General features: G+C 42.1%; 1 protein-coding gene across 1 annotated transcript in view; it reads right to left on the bottom strand.

Annotated features, from left to right (window-relative positions):
• Positions 1-27,237, bottom strand: part of FARP2 (FERM, ARH/RhoGEF and pleckstrin domain protein 2) — a 126,196-nt gene that overhangs the window by 40,885 nt on the left and 58,074 nt on the right. The window contains exons 4-13 of the mRNA XM_044291023.1: positions 22,806-22,848; positions 12,849-12,927; positions 12,665-12,762; positions 11,654-11,768; positions 10,665-10,812; positions 8,395-8,490; positions 7,362-7,525; positions 5,378-5,446; positions 1,469-1,526; positions 107-1,060 (exon numbers count right to left, since the gene is read on the bottom strand). Coding sequence (XP_044146958.1) covers positions 107-1,060; positions 1,469-1,526; positions 5,378-5,446; positions 7,362-7,525; positions 8,395-8,490; positions 10,665-10,812; positions 11,654-11,768; positions 12,665-12,762; positions 12,849-12,927; positions 22,806-22,848 — 1,824 coding nt within the window. The remainder of the gene's footprint in view (positions 1-106; positions 1,061-1,468; positions 1,527-5,377; positions 5,447-7,361; positions 7,526-8,394; positions 8,491-10,664; positions 10,813-11,653; positions 11,769-12,664; positions 12,763-12,848; positions 12,928-22,805; positions 22,849-27,237) is intronic.

The following is a 27,237-nucleotide window of genomic DNA, read 5'->3' as shown; positions in this document are numbered from 1 at the left end:
ATCTAAGACGTTGCTGAACATAACACTCCTTAGTAAATTGTGCACACCTATGACTTATATGCAAGTGCTCGTTGTTGAGGTCATATGATCAATTTCATTTTCAGACGTCAGGAGCATCCTTCTTATCCAGCAGCCCAAGTTGATTAAAATTGGTATAATGCGTCAGTGGATTGCTGAAGAATAAGTTCATATCAATTGGAGTCTCATCTTCAGAGTCCCAGGAGTCGTCTTCAGAGCTGCTAGAGTCTTCAGTGGTCGTTGGAGGGTAGCTAAGCTGTTCTAGCTGGTCTGCTATATCTCCAAATTGGAAAGCCGAACTGGATTCCGAGCGTACAGAGCAGGCGGGAAAATTTATCATTGAGCTGGCAGTGGAGTGGTTAGCAGATCGGGAAAATGAAGGGATACCATTGAGGTTTGTGAGGGAACTGCTTTCAGAGCGACGGTGAACCAGGGAGCCGGTTTCAGAGCGGTAATGGATTAGGGATCCATTTTCTGATGGGTTTAGAAAACTTTGCATGCGACTTGCCTGAGCTTTCATTTCCAATAACTCATTAGCATCAGTTGACCTTGTGTTGCCATTGAAATCTGTCACATCCACCCCATCCAGAAAATACTCTTCTGGTGGGATATCATCATGATCAGGTGACTCTAGACTCTCACCATAGGTATACAGCTCTGCTCCTCCACTAAAGGAGATGTCTGCTGGATCATCATCTATAAATTCTTCAGTCAAAAGAAGTGAATCAGAAACCCCTGATACCCACAGCCTAACATCCTCACCCTGCTGGACATGTTCAGTATCCAGGATTTTTCCTGGGTCCTGTTTATTCTGCAAGGAAGGGGTTGGGTTGGGGGAAACACCTTGTAATGGTGAGTGAACTGAAGATCCTGCGTTCTCTTGAGCTCGTCGGCCAGGTTCCTCTTGCCACTGAGAAGCAGAGATGTGCTCATTTCTGGTTGTGTCTTTTTGTTTGGGTGAGGCAGGAGGGTTGAAAAAAGAGGACAGGATAAGGGAGGAAGGTAAAACAGAAGTCCTCACACTCTCAGTGAAAGGGATGATCTGAAAGGAAATATGAAAGAGAAATTATAACACCACAATACAACGGTACGAAAACTATAGCAAAGTAAACTGATCAAATGGCAAATCGTATTGCATCAGCAAGCAATGTCAAGAACATCCTAAACAGTATGGGTGCTGAGCAGGTATGCACACTTAGCAAGAATAGGGAAGCAAAGACGAGACATTTTCAGTAGGTCGTATATTTCAATGCATTTTGCATGAAAGTACACAAAGCATGAAACAGGACAGTTGCAGCATACATTGGCATATGTTATTACACAGTAAGCAACAAAGGAAGCAAAGAGAAACTAAAGGGATCTAGGAAGACACAGAAACAGCACATAGGAAAGTCACAAGCAAGAGGAACAGCAAAGCAAGAGGCACCCAGTGCTCTACAGCTACACGCACCTGCTTTGGAGAGTTAGGGATCACAGTGCTAGGGGACACTCTGGGTTTGCTGTGTCTCCTGCAGGACAGAGAGCAAGGCAGTCAGGAGAAACCCACTGACACCAAAGCCCAATGGTTAACACACAAGCAGGTACTATGTATACAAGCAATGTTGAAGAGACTCAACGCAGGAGATCACAGCTTATCAGAGATACGGGTTACACTTGACAACGCTTCTACGTCTGCTCGGAGGGCCCGTACAGGGTGTGGCCCGGCCGCATGGCTGCACCTATACATGCTATGATAAATACAGGTATAGCCTGGCAACTTGCGGTGAACCAAGTGCAGATCCCGCGGCCGGGCTGCACTGTGTATGGGCAGCCTTAGGCTTGGTTTCCACATTGAGAAGACTTAGCCTTTTCTTTATACTTTTAAGATCCCTTCCTGGCTTTGGCTTCAAAAACTGCATCAAAACAAGGAAATCCATATTCTGTAACATTACACTGTGAAAGGGCTCAATGGGTAGCATGTCTGCCTTACAGCTCCGGGACCCTCGCTTCCTCCTTCTATGTGTATATATACTCTGCTGTGTTTAAATACATAAGGTGGCTATAGGTAGGAGAGAAAAACTGCATTTTATATCAATTTTTTTTTTTTTATGAAGAGATGGATTAATGACACTGAAGAAACAAATAGTATCTACAGTATCAGTTTCCTATGGCACCAAGCATGAGAGAGAAGGGTTCTTTTTCCTTGCTCACATACAATACTAGTGCAGGTCAGATCATTACAAGATCCCTGTAAGGGCTCTTTTACCTGGGCCAATGATCAGGTAGATGAAGGTTTGTTCCTGAAAATTGGTCAGTGCACCTGATCAAATAACAAAAGAGCAAATGTTAATTTGCTGTAATCATCGATGGTGGGCAACACACGACAATGTGTAAATGTAAATGTGCGACAGAGAATAATAAAAGCGACATACAGTGCTGATGACTGCTCCCATTATGTGCAATCGTTTGGGGACATACAGTACTGACGATTGCTCGGGGGCACAGTGCTGATGACAGATTCATGAAAATTGAGCTAAGCGAGTGGCCATTGCTACATCATCGATCAGCGTTCATGTCAGGCAAAAAAATTAATAAATCTGCTTGTGTAAAAGGACCCTAACCTTTTCAATCAAATATTCAGGACCATGGGGAGGGGGGGGGGGGGGGGACAACACAGATTTTAGGGTGCTGATGTAGTACTGATAGGTAGTTGCTTATAGCAATCATGTATGGGTACTCCATGTACAGAATTCATCATGGGACACAGATAGCCACCTCCCAGGAGCCAGCATGCCCAGGAATTTGCCACTTGTTTGAATTTACTCATTCGGACACTAATCGCCTAATGAACTGGTTTACCAGTCTTCTACTTTCTGTAAGTTTTATCCATTTCTGTCTTAGGAATATAAGAGGGGGTATGGTATACTGTATAGAGATTGTACAGCTGTTCCATCTAAGGCTACTTCCACACTAGCGTTCGGGGCTCCGCTTGCGAGTTCCGTTTGAAGGCTCTCACAAGCGGCCCCGAACGGATCCGTACTGCCCTATTGCATTCTGAGTGAATGAGGATCCGCTCAGAATGCATCAGTCTGGCACCGTTTGTCCTCCGCTCAGCAGGCGGACACCCGAACTATGCTTGCAGCGTTCGGGTGTCCGCTTGGCCATGCGGAGGCAAACGGATCCGTCCAGACTTATAATGTAAGTCAATGGGGACGGATCCGTTTGAAGTTGACACAATATGGCTCAATTTTCAAACAGATCCGTCCCCCATTGACTTTCAATGTAAAGTCTGGACGGATCCGTCTGAGCAACTTTCACACTTAGAATTTTTTCTAAACTATAATGCAGACGGATCCGTTCTGAACGGATCCCATCGTCTGCATTATAGGAGTGGATCCTACTGTGCAGTAGCCTAATACAAAAAACTGGAATCTCTGCTGTTTAAATCAGTGGATTGTGGAAATGCATTATATAAAAATCTAATAATCTCCAACATCCAGGTAACACCCATAAAAAGGAAACCAAAACACGGCATGGGCTAACATTCAAGATATGGGTTTGCTAACAAAGCTGCCTCCAGACTACAGTTTTCCCTTTATAATCACGAGATGGCATTATCTATTACTGCGTGACCACAGTAAGGAGTCTGACTGGAGAAGTGGTCATGTTTGCGGCCTGCCACTACACTGTGAGACTGGTGGAAACAACTGTGCCCTATAGCTCTGCCAGTCACATAGACTTTGAATGGCAACACTGTGCGTTTTCACCCAGCACTGCATTCAAACTCCTCCACATCGCAGCTGTGCAGTGAAAAAGACCGGTTGGCCCCAGTAATCAGTCATTTATCACATATCTTATGGAGAGATAATAAATGCCCATTGGGGAAGAAACCTTTATATGAATTCAACCCATTTTAGAGGTTATTTCCATTAGCCAGTAGTTAGTTAGAAAAAGCAAGCAGGTCATTCAGCTAATGCCAACTTGCCACCAAATGTATAAAACGCCAGGCAAGGCACTCCCTAGCCCTGTGTAGCGCAGCCAAACTTGTGAGAGTCACCTATCAGATAGCAAAGCCAGAATGTGTCACTATATGTACTTACCAGGTCTATATAAGGCTACTATTACACTCGTGTTTGGTGCGGATTCATCATGGATTTGCACAAACACATCCAATCAGAACGGATCCGTTTGTATTATCTTTAACATAGCCAAAACGGATCCGTCTTGAACACCATTGAAAGTCAATGGGGGACGGATCAGTTTTTTATTGTGCCATATTGTGTCAGTGAAAACAGATCCGTCCCCATTGACTTACATTGTGTGTCAGGACAGATCCGTTTGCCTCCTCATCGTCAGGCGGACACCAAAACGCTGCAAGCAGTGTTTTGGTGTCCGCCTCCAGAGCGGAATGGAGACAGAATGGAGGCAAACTGATGCATTCTGAGCGGATCCTTATCCATTCAGAATGCATTAAGGGCAGAACTGATCTGTTTTGGACCGCTTGTGAGATCCCTGAACAGATCTCAACGGAAACAAAAACGCCAGTGTGAAAGTAGCCATTGGCCAACGTTTCGGTCTATCCTAGACCTTGTACACGCCATAGTGTCGACTGCCATAATTTTCACAGGAGGATGGCGTCCTCATGTGAAAATTTTGACAGCCGACACTATGGGCGTGAACAAGGTCTAGGATAGACCAAAACATTGGCCAATGGCTACTTGCTAAATTTTGGATGGAATAAAGAACCTTCACTACTGCTTTCCACAATTGAGTGCCGTGGTTTACTCCATTAGATTCTGCCTTGTCTTGGAAACACATCTCGCTTTCTTAGTCTAAATGCTGTAGAATTAATTTGGTAATAGTGTTGCAGGGGTCGGAGGAGCTCTAAATCTGCATAGACTGAGATTCAATACATACAAGTAATGACCACTAGATGAATGAGCTTACTACATACACGTTAACGCAATAGTAAAACAGTATGCATTGAGCCCCCAATACTGGTGGATCCGGGCAGCCTGTATTTTATCATTTAACTCTATCCAGGGTATACGGAGCTCTTAAAACAGAAGAAAATATATAGTCAGGAATAAGAACAGAATCTGGAGCTAAAAGAAGGCGATTCACTTTAAGCAAGTAGTCTGCAGCTGGTACTCTTCACACACAACCTGAAAATCTGATTGGAATATTGTGCTTTCTAAGTGGTAAAGACTATCACTGAAATTGAGCTGTTAGAGGAGCAGGTGGAAGTGCAAATATATTTAAAATTTCTGTGTGCTCCTTTATCCAATGACATGAACATATCTATAATGTACATGGCCCTTTATTCTTACAATCTCACACAGACTCTTTTCACAAGCTTCAGATTAGTGCTTTTGCGTACCTTTCACATGGTGGCTTCTTGATGCTGGTGTCCCGCACGTACTCTATAAGTTGTTTTTGCGTTCGTCCACTAAACAAAAATAGATTATAAAATAACCTTTATAAAATTCAGTTTTCATGAAAATTAAAACAGAGCTAGCCCTTGGACAAGTTTCTATTTTTACGGTTGCCCTCTGGTTGATGGAGGCACAAAAAAAGGCATTATACAATACAGTATTTTAGCACCAATACCATTTTTGGGAAGCTATAACCCTGATGCACATTAGGTTCTGTATTACAAGTATTCATCAGATATCACAACTGTAACATGAAAAGTAAAACTAGAAAAACAGTGAATTGTTCTGTCAGGCTGCAGACATGTCTTCCGTCCCATCCATCTCCCCCTCTGATGCTAGTGCATGTGGGCCAGGAAGTTTAGGAATAGGGTGCTGGGTTTAGTATAGATAATTTTTGTCTACACAGTGAGTGTGGCATTTTATTGGAAGAATAAAATAGTACAAAATAGATTTTGTAACTGCATCAGCCACAAAACATAAAGCCGAATCGCTAATTTGCTTACTCTTGCTGGTTAGCATGTGGTGGTATGCTGGAGATAAAACACACACACACATATATATATATATATATATATCTATCATGTACACTCACAGTTGTCCTGATATTATATTTATGGATGTATACAGAATGTATGTACCAAGTGTAGCCGCTATTACGTCTTTGCAGAGATTGTGAGATTGTTACCCAGCTTTCCCATACTGCATGATGCCAGATCAGCATATTTATGAATTGGTAAATCCCCAGTATTGTAGAATACCTAGCTGGATTTGTTAGTCAGGGCCGTGGAAAACTTAAGTAAGAATCCCAGTGGCAAATATTTCAAACTGTAGCGCAGCTCAGGATACCGGGAAAGCTGGGTAACAAATTAATGATGCTAATGTGCTGCGGAATATGTTAGTGCTATATAAGTGAGTAAAATAAATCATATGGACCTGTAGTAGGGACTGCTAAATAATAAGTCTACCTAAATAAATCATTCTATTTACTCCATAGGAGTGCCATAGCTAGACAGATGTGTTTTTCAGGGCCACAGGAAAGCTGAGTTACAACCATGTGGAGCTGTAATAGACTGCAGAATACTAACTCTACCAAGTTACATCCCCCTAACCACTCCCAAATAGTGCCAAAGCTAGTCTGATTTGCCTTTCAGTTCCTGAGAAAGCTGGGTCACTTGCATAATGTAAGGGTAACATTATATAATCAATGTGTACAGCTCCACAAGACTTGTAATCAGCATCTCCAACATTGGTGAATGTCAAATTTGCCTAGACAGTGATAAATACCTCCTGCCTATACAGGCAGTTACAACCAGGCACCTGGGCCAGCTGGGTAGCACTTTCTGTAGCATCAGTGGCCTGGTACTCTTTAGTGTCAATGTACACACACAGGTAAGGTTTTGTAAGAAGTTGCTGAAAATGTGCAGCTTTCACCTCTTTCAATGTCTATTAAAGTGAATGCTGTGTAAAGCACTGTCTCCAGCCAAAGATGGAGAGTCAAGGAGAAATTGGAAACTTCTTTGACTACAGAATATCTGTTTAACTGCTTTCTTCAGCAGTCTGCAGATGTCCATGAAGAAAGAACTAAAGACAAATTTTCCTGAGCAGGTTATGCTTCTTTTTTTTCTTGTTTTTCAGGGTTCAATGTCTCTTTAAATCACCAATGAACCCTATAGTGTTCTAAATTTTGTTTAGCAGAACCAATGAGTGGCCAGGTGATGCAGGTTTAGTATGGACTCTTAAACGCGACCATATTATGGCCTTGGACAACCTGGGTAATACAGCTCCAAGCAACGACCATGTTATCAACTATGCCATAAACTATGGATTAAGGGTGAGAAGAGCTAATGCCCGTTACCAAATCTAATACAAATAGAAGATCATATAAAATAAATCTGAAGTTCGTTCCTACAAAAATTGAATTTTTATTACCTGTACCGAAAAGAAGAGCCGCGGCTCAAAAGAACTGGCTTGGATTTGGGTTTTGGTTGATCCTGCAGACGGAAGAAGCTGTGATACTCTACACAAATTTTCCAGAATCTCTTACACATATCCCGACTGGGAAGGAGAAACTCTAGGGAATCCTGATAAGGGCCCTGCTGAGGAGAGGTGAAAACAAATGACACAAAGAAATACAACTTATAATAAAATATTGATTTTACCATCAGCTCCTTATTACACAAAAGGCAAAATAAAGAAACATGGCAACTCACCAACAAACATAACACTGGGGATACATGGCAACATATGTTACGTCACATTGCATCTAATGATTGTCAATGGTGTCGAAGAGAAACAGACCGCAACTATGATAAGACAATTGCAGAAAATCCAACACTGGTGGATTTTTGGTCCCAGGGTGCAAGTCGTACGAGACTTTGCCATCATAGACTACAATGCAAGTCGCGTGCAGTTGTGACTTTTCTGTGATTTGGTTGTATTTTTACAAATGTTTGCCAGACGATACTCTGCCCCAGCCCAGAAGGGGTTAATCACTCCAGGAACATTCTCTGCAGACCCCCACAGCATGGCCAAAACCGTGGTGGGAATCGTACTTACCTGATCACCACCACTGCATTCCAGCTTCATTGTGCTCCCACTGGGTCTCCCTGCATTAACATTGAGTTTGATGCTGGTCACATCACTGCTGTAGCCAATGACTGGCGATAGGAGTGATGTGTCACCCACCCATCATGTCATGGGGTCACTTGAAGCATGGGTGACACGTCACTGCTGCAGCCAATCATTGGCTGCAGAAGCCACCTGAGCAGTATCAAATTGGATGTTGATGCGTGGAGACCAGGACCTGCAGTGGCAGGGATCAGGGCAAGTAAGATTTCCACTTTGGGTCTGCACAAAAGGTCCCCAGGGGTGAACAATCCCCCTTTAAACATTTATTTTCTTTTAGATCATTATCAATATACAAAGCATTCAGATACTACAACTAGCTTCCTGAAATACTTACATGAACTTCTGGGTGCAGCTTTATAAGGAAGCGTCGTCTTTTAAAGCTCAGCTTACGGATCTTTGACCAGTTGAATGTGTTAATTTTTGTGTTACCCTGTGTGATAAGGCCATGATTAGCACATGAATAATGTGGGAAACAGAAAGCATACAGTACTCTGCCTGATCATATGGTTAAATGCCAAGACATGAACAGCTTACAATGGCTTCATTCATCAATGCGATTTTCATGTGATTTCAATCCACTTGTAAAGTTTAACTCCATAAATTATACATTAAATTTTTAATGAAAAAAAATGAAAAATAATATGCAGCTACTATTAATATCAGCAAACCTGCTGACTTCTTATATTGGGGGAAGAAGTAGATTACGTATGTACAGTCATGTGAAAAAATTAGGACACCCTTTGAAAGCATGTGGTTTTTTGTAACATTTTTAATAAAAGGTTATTTCATCTCCGTTTCAACAATACAGAGAGATTAAAGTAATCCGACTAAACAAAGAAAACTGAAGAAAAGTCTTTTCAAGATCTTCTGTAAATGTCATTCTACAAAAATGCCTATTCTAACTGAGGAAAAAGATAGGACACCCTTGCCCCTAATAGCGAGTGTTACCTCCTTTGGCTGAAATAACTGCAGTGAGACGGTTCTTGTAGCCATCTACCAGTCTTCGACATCGGTCTGAGGAAATTTTACCCCACTCCTCAATGCAGAACTTTTTCAGCTGTGAGATGTTTGAGGGGTTTCTTGCACGTACAGCCCTTTTCAAGTCACCCCACAGCATCTCAATGGGATTCAAATCTGGACTTTGACTTGGCCATTCCAGGACTCTCCATTTCTTCTTTTTCAGCCAATCTTTGGTTGATTTACTAGTATGTTTTGGGTCATTGTCATGTTGCATGGTCCAGTTCCGCTTCAGCTTTAATTTTCTAACTGATGGTCTCACATGTTCTTCAAGCACCTTCTGATACACAGTAGAATTCATCGTGGATTCTATGATGGTGAGCTGACCAGCAGCCCCAAACCATGACACTTCCACCTCCATGCTTTACAGTTGGTATGAGGTTCTTTTCTTGGAATGCTGTGTTTGGTTTACGCCAAACATGTCCTCTGCTGTTGTGTCCAAATAATTCAATTTTGGACTCATCTGTCCAAAGAACATTATTCCAGAAGTCCTGGTCTTTGTCAACTTTATCTCTAGCAAATGTCAGTCTGGCCTCGATGTTTCTCTTGGAAAGCAAAGGTTTCCTCCTTGCACACCTCCCATGCAAGTTAAACTTGTACAGTCTCTTTCTGATTGTAGAGGCATGTACTTCTACATCAACAGTAGCCAGAGCCTGCTGTAGTTCTCGAGATGACACTTTAGGGTTTTTGGAGACCTCTTTTAGCATCTTGCGGTCTGCTCTTGGGGTGAACTTGCTGGGGCGACCAGTCCTGGGCATGTTGGCAGTTGTTTTGAAAGCCCTCCACTTGTAGACTATCTTCCGGACAGTGGAATGGCTGATTTCAAAATCTTTTGAGATCTTTTTAAATCCCTTCCCAGACTCATAGGCTGCTACAATCTTTTTTCTGAAGTCCTCTGACAGCTCTTTTGCTCTCACCATGGTGCTCACTCTCACTTCAACAGTCAGGAGCACACCAAACTAAATGTCTGAGGTTTAAATAGGGCAAGCCTCATTCAACATGCAGAGTAACGATCTACTAATTATGTGCACCTGGTGTGATATACCTGTGTGAGATCTGAGCCAATTTAAGAGGGAATACATGTGAGGGTGTCCTATCTTTTTCCTCAGTTAGAATAGGCATTTTTGTAGAATGACATTTACAGAAGATCTTGAAAAGACTTTTCTTCAGTTTTCTTTGTTTAGTTGGATTACTTTAATCTCTCTGTATTGTTGAAACGGAGATGAAATAACCTTTTATTAAAAATGTTACAAAAAACCACATGCTTTCAAAGGGTGTCCTAATTTTTTCACATGACTGTACATTTCACCAGCCCAATCTTTTGTTACCCGGAGAGATGGGTGTCGCATTTTGCTCGCCCTACTAAAACAAACATGCATGTTCTGCTGCTCCAGGCATGCATGTTTATGGGGAAGCATACGTAGGATCCTGTGGCAATGCCATAAATGTCTGACCTTTACGTATTAGGTGCACCATTACATAGCTGTGGATAAGAGAACACAAAAGCCCTAGACATTCAATAACCTTAAAAAAAGAAAAAAGAAATATGCTGCCTGACGTTCAGGCTTGCCAACGAATGTCCTGTACCTGAAAAACCAACACTCCCATGTGCGACACTGACAAATTAATTTTGGCACCTTCACGATCAGACGCGAGATGAAAACGGATTCCATACAACTCAAGCCGTCTGGAAATCTCCAGGATCTGAAAATCTGCATCAGCAGGCGACATACCACTGCAGAGGATGAGAACATATACATAAAGATGAATACCTCTGAACAAATTAAATAGTTAGTGGTTACAGTACCTTGGGTTAAAGATGTTTCAGGCACCAATCTTCATTCAATTCAGACCCCATGATAAGTCTAAAGCAGCTCCTAGTGTCACACTTAGTGTCTCTCCTATGCTGGATGAGAGGTCTGTTTATCCAGGATGTTGCTACCTTCACTAGCTCTCATACAAGCACTTGTTTCTCATTCAACAGTTTGTGAGAGATCTCCTCTCCCTTGAGCATACACTGCGTCACCCGCTTCCTCCTGCTGTGAGTGCGCTACGGCCCTTGTCCACTGATGTTGAACCTATGCAATCTGCCCTCCCCCTGAGCTTTCTTCCCAATCTACAATCTGGGCAATCTGTCAGATCTACATCATGTAAAGGCGGTACAAACTCTAGGGCAGCAAAATTGTAGGAAATCTTTCACAGAGATTTTTAGAAAGTTCATCATTCCTTTAAAGACCACCCACTGTCATCATGCCATCATTGTTCTAGAGGCAGCTGAGGGATTCTGTGAGCTGTCCTGCTCTATGAGTTCCTAGAGCAGCCTCCTGTTCTACAGCCAGGATCAGAGGTAGCTCTAATCCCAACTGTTAACCATTTAATTGCTACAGTCTGTCACCACGGCATGATCAAAGCGGATTCCCCCCTCTGACTGGGTCCCAGTGATCTCAACTGGGGCTGGGTAATCCCTCTGCAGTCATCCCTGGGGACCTAGAATAGAAAGTACCCTAGAACTGAGGAAAAAAATAAATAAATAAAAAGCCAAAAATATGGAGAACGTAGGACATAAAATAACTCACAGGTGCTGCCGGTGACACTCTAATATACGCTCCTCAAGGCAATATTGACGCTGCAAATACTCTGTGTTTTTCAGATGCTCCTGGTCCACATTCTGATCATAATCCCCAACTTCAGCTGTCAAGAACAATAAAAATGTACCACAAATAATACAAAAAAGTGAGAAATTTATACTCAAAATATTAATATAACACAAGTACTAGAAAGGTTTTTCACAATGTTTAGTCAATTCTTCACTTATGTAAAAAAAAAAAAAAAAGACTAAATAGAAAATGCTTGGCTCCTTTTTTCACCCCTTCACTTTTAAATGGAAAAAAAAAAAAAAAGTCAGAAAGTGTGGACAATGAGTAGTAGTAGTAGTAGTAGTAACAAATCTGGGGCATCTATTCTTATGACTTGTGCCATTCCTCTATAATCCTGCTAGAATTGCTAGCAGTCCAAAATAAAGGTCCAGCTGGGTATTACCAGTTCAGGACGGGGTGTCCCTGCACAGTTTGACACTATTCTATCAGTACTGCCAGTGTCAGACTATGCAGGGACATCCCCCCCAAATGGTAACACCCACACAGACATGTATTGCAGACCACTGGCAACTTATGCTTTCATTTTTAGAAGGAATAATAGATAAGTGGCACAACACAGAATTACAAAATTAGATGCCCCAGAATTGGTATTACAAGGGGAAGGCAAGTTAGTTAGACATGTCTGGAGAGGTGATGGATCCCCTTTAAAGGGTAACACGCCAATAGGAGGGATCTTCCTATGGAAAACAGAAAGACAATTTTGAGCACTGCCTACAGCAACCAACAAGACAAACTCAAGCCTACGTCAACCACTCGCTGGTCTCTAGCTCTCGATTCTTTCTATGCACACATCAAAGAGATCGTATTGGTAATAATAAACGCCACACATAGAGGAGGATGTAACAGACAATAGAGAACAACTAGCAGTAGCTGAAGAAATCACACACTGAAGGCAAACCCATGAGCGTGAAATGTAATCCGAATACTCACATTGCAATAGCAGGGATACAAGAAGTGCGGTGGTATTATCGCTGCACACCAGTCGCTCCTCTGCAAGGTCTCTCTTGATCTGCATGGCAAAAAGGTACCTAAAAAAATGAAACAGGAGGCAAATCAGTATATAATGGCATACTGTATATGTTGCCCTGCTTCACGTGTACTTCAGATCTCTGACCTTGTATACTCCTCTTGCAGCTGACCTGGGTCAGGTGGGAAAAACTTCACAGCCAGGCGCATTTTGGCATTTTTTGGTTCTGCAAATAGATACATGAAGAATGTGGCAATAACTACACTATTCAATAATCAGTATAAAGAATATAAGGTATAATGTGATATTTCTGACATTTAGTCTGACAAGGGTATCCAAAGTAGTAGTAGAGAGTGAGAAATATGGACAAAGACTTTGCACTGGTTTGTCACTATTCATCTCTTTATCTTTGCCTGACCTATTGACTTATAAGGGTTGTCCAAGATTTTTACTATTGATGACCTATCCTCAGGTCATCAATATCAGATTGGAGAGGGTCCGACACCCAGCACCCCGGCTGATCAGCTGTTTGAAGAGAATGCAGCGCTGCCTTCTCTGCTCTTTTTTACCTGCTCATCGCAGCAATTGCAGTGCTGAGCGGGTGTAATTACAAGTATGGCGTCCCCATTCACTTCTATGAGCCGGCTCTGTCTGTTCAAGTGCATAGGAAGGAGCTGTACAATAGAAGTGAATGGGGACGCCATACTTGTAATTACACCCGCTCACCACTGCAATTGCTGCGATGAGCAGGTAAAAAGAGCAGAGAAGGCAGCGCTGCTTTCTCTTCAAACAGCTGATCAGCCAGGGTTCCAGGAGTCGGATCCCCACTGATCTGATATTGATGACCATCAATAGTATAAAAAAAAAAAAAAAAGCAGACAACCCTTTGCATGTACGGGAAAAAATGTGTCTTCTTGTCGCATCCTCACGTGCATGTACGTGATGTGATCGGGCGGGTGCAAGAGCTAGCATTGCTGCATGAGATGATGACGGCGGATTAACCCTTTCACATGCCGCGGTCAGCACTGACCGCGGCACGTGCAGGGTTTGCAGAGGGCTCCCTCTGACTCCACTGGCCCCCCGCGCTGCGCTGACAGGGGGACGATGGTTGCCATGGCAGCTCCGATGCCTTACACAAGCATCGGGCCTGCCAGCTACGGACGCCCAGGAGATCCAGTCGGCAGGCTGGGTCTCCTAGGCAACTGTCAGCTTCTTACTGTGTAAGATGCTGACAGTTCAATTTAATACAATACAGAATGTATTGTACTGAATTGTAACAGGGATTAAAAAACTGTACCAAAAATTAATTTTTTTTTCACCTTCATCACAAAAAGTTTAATTCCAAGCAATCAAAAAGTCATACACACCCCAAAATGGTACCAATCAAACCGTCATCTCTTCCCGCAAAAGATGAGACCCTACATAAGACAATCACCCCCAAAAGAAAATATAGCTTTCAGAAAATGGAGACACTAAAACATAATTTTTTTTTCTTCAAAAATGCTTTTATTGTGTAAAACTGAGATAATAAAAAAAAGTAGACATATTAGGTATCTCCACGTCCCTAATCACCTGCTCTATAAAAATATATGACGTACCCCCTAATGTGAACACCATAAAAATAAAAAATAAATTGTGCAAAGAATGCCACTCTTTGTCACCTTTCATCACAAAAAGTGTAACACCAAGCGATCAAAAAGTCATATGCAACCCAAAATAGTACCAATAAAACCGTTGTCTTTCTGCAAAAAATTAGCCCCTACATAAGAATCGCCCCAAAAATAAAATATGACTTTTAGAAAATGGAGATGCTAAAACATGATTTTTTTTTCAAAAATACTTTTATTGTGCAAAACTGAAATACATCAACCTGCTCTATAAAAAAAATAAAAAAAATCATATGATCTACCCCCTTAGTTACATGCTGTTAAAAAAAAAAAAAAAAAAAAAAACGGTGACAAAATAGCCATATTTTGGTCACCTTGCCCACCAAAAAGTGTCATAATGAATGATCAAAAAAATAAATAAATCATGTGTACCCAAAAATGGTACTAATAAAAATGTCAGCTCTTCCTGCAAAAAAAGAGCACCTGCACAAGACGAACGGCACAAAAATAAAAGAAATGTAGCTTTCAGAAAATGAAGACACAAACATTATTTTGTTTTCAAAAATGCTTTATGTAAAACAAACAAAAAAAATAAATTTAAATACACATATTTGCTATTGTCGCGTCCGTATCAACCTGCTCTATAAAAGCAACACATGATGTATCCTGTCAGGAGAACTCTGATAGAAAACTAAAAATAAAAACTGGGCCACAACTGTGCCCATTTTTTTGTTACCTTGCCTAACAAAAAGCAAATATCGAGCAATCAAAAATCATATGTACCCCAAAATAGTACCAATAAAACAGTCACGTCATCCTGTAGTTTACAAAATGGGGTCACTTTTTGGGAGTTTCTACTCAAGGGGTGCATAAAGGGGGTCTTTAAATGTGACATGGCAACTTAAAATTACCCCAGCTACATCTGCCCTCCAAAATCCATATGGCGCTCCTTTCCCTCTGCGCCCTGCCCGTACAGCATTTTACGACCACATATGGGGTGCTTCTGTAAATTGCAGAATCAGGGTAATAAATAGAGGTTTTTTTGGGTGTTAAACCTTGCTGTGTTACAGGAAAAATAGATTACTGTATTTTTGGCCCATAAGACGCACCTAGGTTTTAGAGGAGGACAATAAGAAAAAGAAAAAAAAATTCATTACACCATATGTCTCTGTTAATCAGACCTCAGCTGACAGTCCAATCAGACCCCCAATGTTAATAAGACCTCAATCAGACTTCAGCTCAGACCCCAATGTAAATAACCCCCAATCAGACCTCAGATAAGTGCCCCATGCCTCTCATCAGCCCCCATATCAGCCCTTATGCCTCTTAGTAGCCTCCCATAATCATCCCTTATACCGCTCATCAGCCCCCATAATCATCCCTTATGCCTCTCATCAGCCCCCTATTATCAGCCCTTATGCTCCTTTTATCATCCCTTATGCCTCTCATCAGCCCTCATTAACATTCATTATGCCTCTCATTGGCCCCCATTATCAGCCCTTATGCCTCTCATCACCCCCATTGCCTCAGGTCAGCTCCCAGCAGCCTCATGTTTTATAAAAAACAAAACAAAAAAAAACAACTCTACTGCTCCTGGACGACGATGCTCCTCACCGCCCGCGATCTTCTTCCCCCTGTGCTGTGAACTGGCGCGTACAGAATGAGGTCACAGAGCGCCCTCACTCTGTGCGCAGCCACTGCACAACCGACAACCGAGGACCAGGAAGCAGTGAGTACAAAGCCTTCAAAGCTTCCAGGTCCTCCTGTACTAATGAGCAATTCCATAATGGAAGCTCTCATTAGTATTCACCCCATAAGACGCAGGGGCATTTACCACCCACTTTTTGGGGGAGCGATAAATACTGTAAAATGGAAAATCTGCAAAAAAAAGTGAAATATTGAAATTTCAACTCCATTTTTCTTTCACTCTTGTGATACATCTAAAAGGTTAACAACGTTTGTGAAATCAGTTTTGAATAACTTTAAGGGTGTAGTTTCTAAAATGGGAACATTAATGGGTGGTTTCTACTATATAAGCCCCACAAAGTGACTTCACACCTGAACTGGTCCTTAAGAAGTGGGTTTTGGAATTTTTCTTAAAAATTTTAAATTCTAAAATTCTAAGCCTTCTAACGTCCTAAAAAAATAAAATTACATTTACAAAATAATGCCAACATGAAGTAGACATCTGCGAAATGTACAGTAACAACTACTGAAGAAGAAAAAGTTCAGTCTCCAGAAGCGTCAAAGCTCCTTTACTGTAAAAACTGTGAATCTGTGGAATAGACTTCCTCAGGACGTGGTCACAGCAGGAACAGTGGACAGTTTCAAAAAGGGTTTAGAACTCTTCAAGGTAACAAATCCCAGACAACCCCTTTAATGCTTATCAAAACGTGTAGAAATCCGAATCTCACTTCCTTCTGTGATACGCGTCCGTCCCCACCTATCCCTTGGTTAAACTTGATGGACGTTTGTCTTTTTTCAACTGTATTAACTATGTAACTATTTTATGAGGTATCACAATCTGCTTTAGAAGCAAAAACATTCAAACATTAAAAATTGCGAATATTTCCAAATTTTCGGTAAATTTGGGAATTTTTTTATAAATAAAGGTGAAACATATTGACTCAAATTTATCACCAACATGAAGTACAATATGTCTCGAGAAAACTAACAAACAATCAATCTCAGAATTACATATAGGTAAATGCGTTCCAAAGTTATTACCACAAAGTGAAACATGTCAGATTTGCTAAATGTTGCTTGGTCCTAAAGGTGAAAACTGGGTTGGTCTTGAAGGGGTTGTCCACATTATAGAAAAACTCAGGCAACCCACCAGTTTTTTCTCTGCAGTTTCTTCGGTCTACCTGCTGCTGACATCATCTTCTTGGCTGCAGCGGTGACATTCTGTGCAGAAGTCACCTGAGCAGCCATGCATGGGATGTACCTGCTGAGGCCAGCGATTGGCTGCAGTGTTGACCTATGTGCTCAGAATGTCACTGTGGCAGCAGTGGTGAGGACCAGAGCGCAGTGCAGAATAAAGCAGAGGGAAAAACAGGTGAGCATCCATTTATTTGCTGTTTGAGGCTGCTTATATCCTGGACAACCCCTTTAAGCTCCCACTGGATATTTCTGAATGGACATTACCAATATGGACAGCAGCCGTACATGAGAGGTGATAGGGAAAACTCCTGTGTGAAATGAGCATTCAATGAGATCTTCTAAATACGGAAATAAGAAAGACATGAACTTCGCTTGTAAGGGTCCATTCACACGTCCGTATGTGTTTTGCGGATCGCAAAACACAGACACCGGCAATGTGCGTTCGGCATTGGATAGGACATGTTCTTTTTTTTGCGGAACGCAAATGCGGACAGCACATTCCGGCCCCTTTAAAAATGGGTCCGCAACTGTTCCACAAAATTGCGGAACGGATGCGACCCATTTTGCGGATGTGTGAATGGACCCTTAGGGCTCATGCACATGACCGTATGCCCTCCGAGACATACGGTCCATGAGTGGGCCATATGTCCCAGAGCAGCATACATCGTACGCAAGGGAGCACACAGCATCATAGGTTACTATGATACTGTGCGCTTCGAGCCACCTGCGGACTATTGTCCTGCACTCATATGATAATAACCGTAATATGGCCCGCTCATGGACTGTATGTCTCGGAGGGCATATGGTCGTGTGCATGAACCCTTATAATGAGGCCAAATTCATAGACTTAATCCCAGGGCTGTATTAAGACAAAACCACACATGCTGCTGTTTCCACTTCACTTAATAAGCCACCGCTGTCATGTGGAGAGTGCTACGTTCTCATTTATGGGAACAGAGTTATTAGAGGGGGCCGACCGCTGGAGAAAACTTCTGACAGCCCTTCTGGATCCCTGTCCTGGGAAGCAGACGGCTGGGAGACATGAACTGACGCCAGGATCTTACTTATTGTAGTAGGGAAATTGGACAAATTCTTCCCCTGTGCTGTACAATCTGTATATAATTGTAACATTGGGTTATTTTGTAATATTCCAACTTAAGAAATTGTTTGAAATTAATGTTTTGCGATTGGTAATGTTTTATCGGACGCCCCAACTGAGCTGAACACACTTTGAATAAGCCACTATATAACATACATGGTCACTTTGAGTCCTCCAGACCAGCTGCCTCTCCTGGAAACTCAGACCCTCCCTCTATGAGGTCTGTATGTAGGGTGGCCACTGGCTTCTTCCAAGAAAGAGGGACCTCACTAGCCACGCCCACCTTGGTGAAGCCACACCCCAATCGCCGGCCGCAAAAAAAAATTATAAATAAAAATAAAAAAGGGGGAGGAGAGGGAAGAAGGGAGGTGAGGGGAAGGTGAGCTGGGGGCAGCGGGGGTGCTTTTCTCCCCCTGTCAGCCACAGGGAGCCATGTCTGCGGCTCTGGTGACTGACTGGGGGTGAGACAAGCCTCAGTCAGTTGCTGAAGCTCAAGCTCAGACAGCACAGTGCTGCTGTCTCAGCGTGAGCTACTGAAAGGGTGAACATCCCTGTGTCCATCCAGGCCCTGCGCTGGACGGAGGACAAGGAGCCAGAAAACCAAACTGTCCGGTCTAAAATTGGACGTCTGGACACCCTATCTGTATGCCCAAATGCTGCAACACTCCAACTAATGTGAAACTACAACTCCCAGCATGCACACATGCTCTGCTCTTCTCATAACTCTCAAATAAATAAATGGAGCATGTTGGGAATAGTAGTTTCACAACAGCTGGAGTGCTGCAGATTGCCTAAAGCCATAACCTTTTCTTTATTTTTTCCATTCACATGAGGAATGAGGGCTTGTTTTTTGCGGGGCAAGATGCACTCTCTAATGGCACCGTTTATGGTTGCATACAATCTAGTGTAAAAGAATTCCAAATGGGGTGGAATTATAAAAAAACAAGGCGCGGTAAAACTGACCTGTTACTTTCATTCTCCAGGTCAGTACGATAACACATATGTATAATTTGTTTTCTTGCATTTTAATACAAAAAAAAAACTATTTCAAATTTGGAAAAAAAAATATTTTTTCTTTGCATCGCCATATTCTGACTTCGATAACTTATTTTTGTGTATGGAGCTGTATGAGAGCTCATTTTTTGCAGGGCAATCTGTACTTTTCATTGATGCCATTCTGGAGTGTGTATGACTTTTTCATCACTTTTTATTTATTTTTTTGTGGGAAGGGAAGCGACCAAATAACAGCAAATTGGCTATTTAGACTTTTTTTTGTCCCGTTTCGCTGTTTACCATATGGAATAAATATTTTTATATTTTAATAGTATGGGCGTTTTAGCTAGCCATGATGTCCATGCTATTTTTATTTTATTTTTTATGTCTTTTTATTTTCATTTTGGGGAAGGGGAAGGGGGGGGGGGGGGGGGGAGTTTTTTTTTGTTTGTTTTTTACACTTTTTAAAAGCTCCCATAGGAAACTAACACAAGCAATCATTACATTGCTTCTCTCATAGACTCCAATGCATTAGCGTTGTAGTCTATGATAATTACAGTAAGTTCCTCTTACAGGCAGGCTCTTCATTGGAACTAATGTGCAGCAGCCTCTGGTCACACAGGAAGACAGAGGCTGCTGCACACACATCTGGCTCCCTCGATCCTCGCTAGGGGGAGTCTCTGCACTTTTTTTTATCCTCACAGATGGGTGTTCAATGTATCAATAAAGCCTGACCCCCAACCTAGATTTTAGGGAGGTGGTTGGGAAGGGTTTTCCCAGTACTTTAATAAAGGTCCACTCTTAGGATAGGTCATCAACGATACATACAGTAGTTTTGGATGAAAGCCCAAGATCCATGCCAGTCTATTATAGAAAAAATTCCCATTTTGGATTTTAAAAACAGATAAAAAATAAACTAAAAAAAGGATTAAATGGATTTAAAGAGGAGCTTTCACCACTCCTGACATATTTGTTTCAATAGCTTCATGCATTCCCCATGTCATAATAATTCTGGAGCCTCTATTCCTATGGCTCTATGTTGTGCCATTCCTGTACTATTTGCACTAGAAGTTATGAATGAATTGCTATTAGCCTTCAGTAAGGGTACAGAGGGGAGGTAACCAGTTGGAGAGGGTGTACCTGATTGATAGAGTCAGACTGTGCAGGTACACCCCCCCAACTTGTTACCTCCCCTCTGTACCCTTACTGACGGCTAATAGCAATTCATTCATAACTACTAGTAGGAATAATACAGGAACGGCACAACATAGAGCCAAAAGAATAGATGCTCCAGAATTGTTGTTACATGGGGAATGCAGGAAGCTATTAACACAGGCCTGACAGGAGCGGTGACAGGTGTGTCAGGAGTGGTGACGGGTCCTCTTTACAAAAAAATAATAATAATAATAATTTGGTGTATTTTTTTTTAAAGGGGTTCTCTTTTGACTACCCCCTTTACAACCTGTAAAATAAGTGTATAACACCACTTACAACGACAACAAAATAACACAGACTGCAACAAATTGCTTTTTATGCATTTTTGCCGATTTAAAAATGCTACCGTTTATTTAAAATGCCCTTGCTCCATTACTGTCCGGCACGGACATTTGGGTCACACACAACTGACTTTCCACATTTGTCTTCTCCGGTTCCAGCATCAAAGAGCAATTGTTTAATAGAAAGGCTTCTGAAAGGAGTTTTTCTCCTTGTTCTCGCTCCAGCCTCCAAGACTCCCTGAAGCTGTTGTGCAGGGAAAGCCCTGAAATATGGCTGCTTCTCAGAGAGCCGAACACGACCGTACCCCTCTAACAAAACCCCTGAATCTATGCGCATTATCCCCATTACCCGCTCCCTCCCGGCATAGTCCAGGATTGCACATCTACCTTCAGAGATGTCCTGACCTCTCACAAATCACTATATAATCTAGCCTTCCATCAGAGGCATACATCTGGAGTATTTCCAGACTTTCCCTTTACCCTATAGATCAGGGCTGACCAACCTGCGGCTCTCCAGCTGTTGTAAAACTACAACTCCCACAATGCCCTGCTGTAGGCTGATAGCTGTAGGCAGTCTAGGCATGCTGGGAGTTGTAGTTTTGCAACAGCTGGAGAGCCGCAGGTTGGCCAGCCCTGCTATAGATCATGGTTTCTCAACTCCGGTCCTCGGGACCCACCTACCAGTCATGTTTTCAGGATTTCCTAATTATTGAGCAGGTGATATAATTAGTGTCTGTGCATCAGGACTTACAACAGGTTTTCATTCTGTGGGACATTCTCAAATCCTGACCGGTAGGTCCTGAGGACCGGAGTTGAGAAACCCTGCTATAGATGATGCTATGTGTCAGTGTGTGCTGATAGATGTAGCATGAGCTGCAGTACCCCAGCACGGCCACTACACAGTGTATGGCGCTGTCTGCTTCCTGCTCCGTAAGGCCTCATGCACACGACTGTTGTGTACACAAGTACACACAGGAACACAGAAACCATGGCAAACAGCACAATCATGGATGTTCCCAATTGAATCAAAAGCAAAAGGTTTTATGTGCGCACGCCGCACTGTGAGCTGTCAGATCAGATCTAATAGACAAAAGGGGGAGATTTATCAAACTGGTGTAAAGTAGAACTGGCTTAGTTGCCCATAGCAACCAATCAGATTCCGCCTTTCATTTTCCAAAGGAGCTCTCAGAAATGAAAGGTGGAATCTGATTGGTTGCAATGGACAGCTAAGCCAGTTCTACTTTACACCAATTTCCTCAGGATAGGTCATCAATATCAGATCGACTGTGGCCCGACTCTGTCTACCTGCTCGCCGTCACAACTGCAGCAGTGTAATTACAATTGCTCTGCCGCCATTCTCCTCTATGGGAGAGCTCCGTCCTATTCACTCTTCAAACAGCTGATCGGCGGGGGTGTCAGGAGTTGGACTCCCGCTAATTAGATATTGATGACCTATCCTGAGGATATATAAGATAAAAAACTGAGAATCCCTGTCACACATCCGCAAAAAGGATCTGCATCCATTCCGCAATTCATTTTCAATAGGGCCGGAATGTGCTGTCCGCATCCGCATTTGCGGATCCGCATAAAAATAGAACATGTCCTATTCTTGTCCGCATTTGCGGACAAGAAAAGGCATTTTCTACGAGAATGCCGGAGATGTGTGGTCCACAAAATGTGGAACGCACATTGCCGGTCAGTGTCCGTGTTTTGTGCATCCGCAATTTGCGGATCCGCAAAACGCATACAGACGTGTGAATGGACCATAACTGTGAATTTCCTGGTGACGCACTCCCTTTATTTTAAGCTGTTGAGATGTATTATTTCAGGAGGATCACGGAGCTAAAATAATAGCGTACATTTACAAATTACACATGAAGCTGTATTAATGAGCCAGCTAAGCTCTGCTACATCTCTATATGGAAATCATAGTTAGATTTGGACAAGGAACGGCATTTACATAGAACTGCTCTACTACTAAAGCTTTGAAATATGTGAGCCCTAATAAAAGAAAGAGTGAACTTACTGCGCAGCTGCTTGTTCACAAATTTCAGCGGCTCCAACCACACCTAAAATAGGAAAATATTCAAGAGTTTACTTTTTATGGGCATTATGAGCGCTATATTGTAATAATTAAAAGCAGAAGATGATGGGTGGATCTGTAAATGCACAATCACTTCTTTTACTGTTCTACTCATTATGTGATCCACATTCCAAACATCAATGCGATTGCCATATGTGATCCTTCCATAAACTGCAGACGTAGAGGTCCACACAGAGATGTCCTCCCTCCAAACACATTTCTGACATTTTGTGCCTACGGCTGGAATTCAGAGGGGACGAAGGGAGATGCCTTATGCATAAACACTGTTCACACTTGCATTACTTCTTTTCTGTCAGCATCCACTGCTTTAAGACGGTCAAAATGCTTTTGTTGCATTTCAACCAGGAATTAAAACTGACTTCATATAATAGACTTCTGCTATGAAACCCCAAAATAGGGTTGTTAGTCTGGCCTAACAACGACAGCGCAACATTTTTAATTTATTTATTTTCTTATGGAGTGCTGCATCAGTCCCTGCAGCCCGTTAACCCTGAAGAGACCCACTAAAGCTCTCCAGATCCCAGCGGGTTAACTCGGTTGCAGGACGCTTAACTCACTAGATTCCACAGTCAATAGCGACTGCGGTATCTAGGCAGTTACACAGAAACTCCTGATTACCTTGGCCTTTAGCCTCTGTAAATACAATTGCGGGATGGCGATACGTTGCCATGGCAATAGGCTTGCCATGACTATGTAAAAAAAAAACTAAAAATGCTAAGAGAATAGAATTGTTCCTATCCGCCTCCCCTGCAAAAAAAAAAAAAAAAAAAGAAGTTAAATCTGTACCCCAAAACCTACCCTTGAAATGCGGCAAAAATTGATTTAGCAAAAGCAGTTAAAAACAAAACTATACATATTTTGTATCCTCACATTTGTACTGACTATACAATAAAAGTATCATCCCAGTTATGTCATAAATGTAAAGTGCAAAAAACAATAATAAAGCTTTTTTTTCCCAGATTACCGCGCACCAAAATAAAAATAAAATTTAATTAAATCAGTTATATGTATACCAAAATGACGTTCCTTAAAAACTACAATAACAGAAAAATAAAACTTATCGTGAGAAAAAATTCTAAATCAAGGAAAATCTGCAAATTGAAAATAATCAAGATTTAATTTTTTTGCTAAATTGCCCAGCCCTAAGTCTAACCAATTAACTTCTGAAGTCATCATTAGGTGAATAAGGTCACCCTGTGTGCAAAGTGTCACATGATGCGAGTATGAATATGTCTGTTCTGAAAGGCCCCAAGTCTACATGACTAAGCAAACAACATGAAGACCAAGGTGTTCTCCAAACAGGTCAAAGACAAAGGTGTGAAGAAGTATAGATCAGGGCAGGGTTCTAAAAAATATATCCCAGACTTTGAACATCCCAAAGAACACCCTTAGCACACATACTGTCAGCTTGCTGCTTTACAGCTTACAGTAAATTGTACAGCGGCTGTGCTTGATATGGCGGCTCAGCCCCATTTACTTCAATGGGGCTGAGCTGCTCCTAGGCCATGTGACTGATGAACGTGACATCACACAACCTAGGGAAAGCTGTGAGAAGGCTGCAGTGCCTAAAGGAGCGCAGATGCCTTCTCAAACAGCTTATCGGCAGGAGTCCTAGTTGTCTTACTAATACTGATCTACTGATGACCTATCCAGAGGAGAGATCAGTTAAAAAGTCTTAGAAAACCCATATTTATCCCATACTGTGAATGTCGTAACTGGGAAAAAAAAAGATATATAAATCTAACATGGCCACTGAACACAAACCCATGAGCCCTTACTAGATAACCCTCACTGGTTTTGTAGTAAAACATCCCATGAGGACTATGAGCTCTAAGCTGAGCACTCCCTAAGACTGGTTTCACACCACCGAGTGTCACGCTCCGGACTCGCAGTGCAGCTCCTGTTCTGAACTTCCAGCACTGCTGGGGTCACATAGCATTATATTGATTTATGATGCTACATAACCTTTAGCGGTCTGGAAAGTATTGGATAACACTAACACAATGCTATGCGACCCCGTCAGTGCTGGAAGTTCAGAACGGGAGCTGCACTGCGAATCCGGAGTGTGACACTCACTGGTGTAAAACCAGCCTAAAAGAAATGGACACTTAAGGTGCAGGCACATGGTGCAGTCCTTTCCATTTAGCCAGTTTAGCAGCCTCGTTAAACCCTGGTGTTCTGCATAGTGGAAATAATTTAATTAATTTCAGCTAGCTACAATAAAATAATTGCATCCTAAATGCATGTTAGAACTGCACTGTGGGCCAGCACCCTTCTGGTCAAAGGACTCTAGCTTCAAGGCTTGCATTAACAATCTGCTTAGGAACAGCAATTATCCGGATGCCTTCCTGCTGCGAGGGTAGGCAAATGTTCTAGTGAATGGGGTGATAAATTGTACTCGTTACAGACAAATGCTGGACGCAAATCTACTCCTTTCAGCCAAAAACTCCACTAGAGGAAGGCAATTTATCTTTTAAAAGAACATCATGAAATACAACCTCTAGACAACCTTAAAATAGAAAAAAAGATGTGTCCTGGATTGGCCTAGGTTAGGTCAAATGGGGTATTTCCATCCCATAAAGTGATGGCATATAGCTAGGATATTTCAGAATTTCAAGATCAGTAGGGGTCTGACCTCAAGGACCACCACTGATTCTGAGAATGAGGGTCTAGTGTGCTGGTTTAGAGCTCCGTCCCCTTAGGCCTCTTTCAGACGGGCGTTGCGGGAAAAGATGCATGTGCGTTGCGGGAACATGCGCGATTTTTCAGCACGAGTGCAATACATTGTTATGCGTTTTGCACGCGCGTGAGAAAAATCGGCATGTTTGGTACCCAAATCGGTGTTCTGTAGATTGCATTATTTAATAATAGCATTCTGAATACAGGTCTATTGGATCTACCAATTAGATACTCTGAGGCCATATGGACTAAATGAAATGAGCGAAACCATACTCTAATAAGGAAACTATATTTTAATACTCCAATATGTGCGACTAAAGTAAGATCAATAACAAGTACGGCTGGAGACGATCCACTGCATATGTGTGTCCATGGGCACACATGCTCGTGACGGCCGCCCTACACCCCTATGCATGTCTATACCGCCATCACCGAGAAGGACATGCACATACATATACCGCCACCATATATATATATATTTATTATACATATATTTATTTAACTCATTTAATTCATGTATCTCATTTAACTCACTCCCTTTACTTGTATACACATATTTATGTGTATACAAGTACATAGGGGAAACCTTTTATGTCTTTCCAAATTTCCTTTTATTATATATATATATATATATATATATATAGAAAAAGAAAAACCACAGGCGGCACCACCTAACGTACAAGGTGGGTGCAAAGTCCAAGTATGGCAGCAGGTGCTTACCCGATCGTACAAATGAAAAAATTGGACTGCACTCCAGGCGTATCTTCAAACAATGTGTGTTTATTCACCCATATGTGGCATAGCGACGTTTCGGCTCCAACTGAGCCTTTCTCAAGCTTGAGAAAGGCTCAGTTGGAGCCGAAACGTCGCTATGCCACATATGGGTGAATAAACACACATTGTTTGAAGATACGCCTGGAGTGCAGTCCAATTTTTTCATTTATATATATATATATATATATATATATTTTTATTTTTTATTTTTTTTTTTTATTTTTTTTTTGCATTTTTTACCCTTTATCTTTTACTATATTTTATAAACGCACTTATACCCCTCTTCATTTCTATCCTCCACATCGCCTGCATATCTTACCCCCGCAGCCAAACATGCCGGTCATAATTCTGTAAACACAATGGAATGAGACATTCATGTGATCGGGGCTATGAACACCGCCCCCTGTACGTCATTCCCAGCCTTTACGCCCCTTATACGTCACTCGGGTCATCACACGGTCCATCACATGATCTTTTACCATGATGATGGATCATGTGATGACCGGAGTGATGTCACCACAGGTTCTTTTCCTGCACACAGCACAGAAGAAGACAGAAGAGATGCCGGGCTGCGTGAGCAAGTGGATTAAGGTGAGTTAAATTATTGTCTTTTTAACCCCTCCAGCGCTATTGTACTCTGCATTCTGTATTCAGAATGCTATTATTTTCCCTTATAACCATGTTATAAGGGAAAATAATAATGATCAGGTCTCCATCCCGATCGTCTCCTAGCAACCGTGCGTGATGCTTGCGATTTTCATGCAGCCCCATTCACTTCTATGGGGCCTGCGTTGCGTGGAAAACGCACAATATAGAGCATGCTGCGATTTTCACGCAACGCACAAGTGATGCGTGAAAATCACCGCTCATGTGCACAGCCCCATAGAAATTAATGGGTCCT

This window comes from Bufo gargarizans, chromosome 4, assembly GCF_014858855.1.
Source record: "Bufo gargarizans isolate SCDJY-AF-19 chromosome 4, ASM1485885v1, whole genome shotgun sequence".
NCBI classification, from domain to species: Eukaryota; Metazoa; Chordata; class Amphibia; order Anura; family Bufonidae; genus Bufo; species Bufo gargarizans.
The sequence above is the reverse complement of the archived record's forward strand: the minus strand, read 5'-3'. Positions and strand labels throughout refer to the sequence as shown.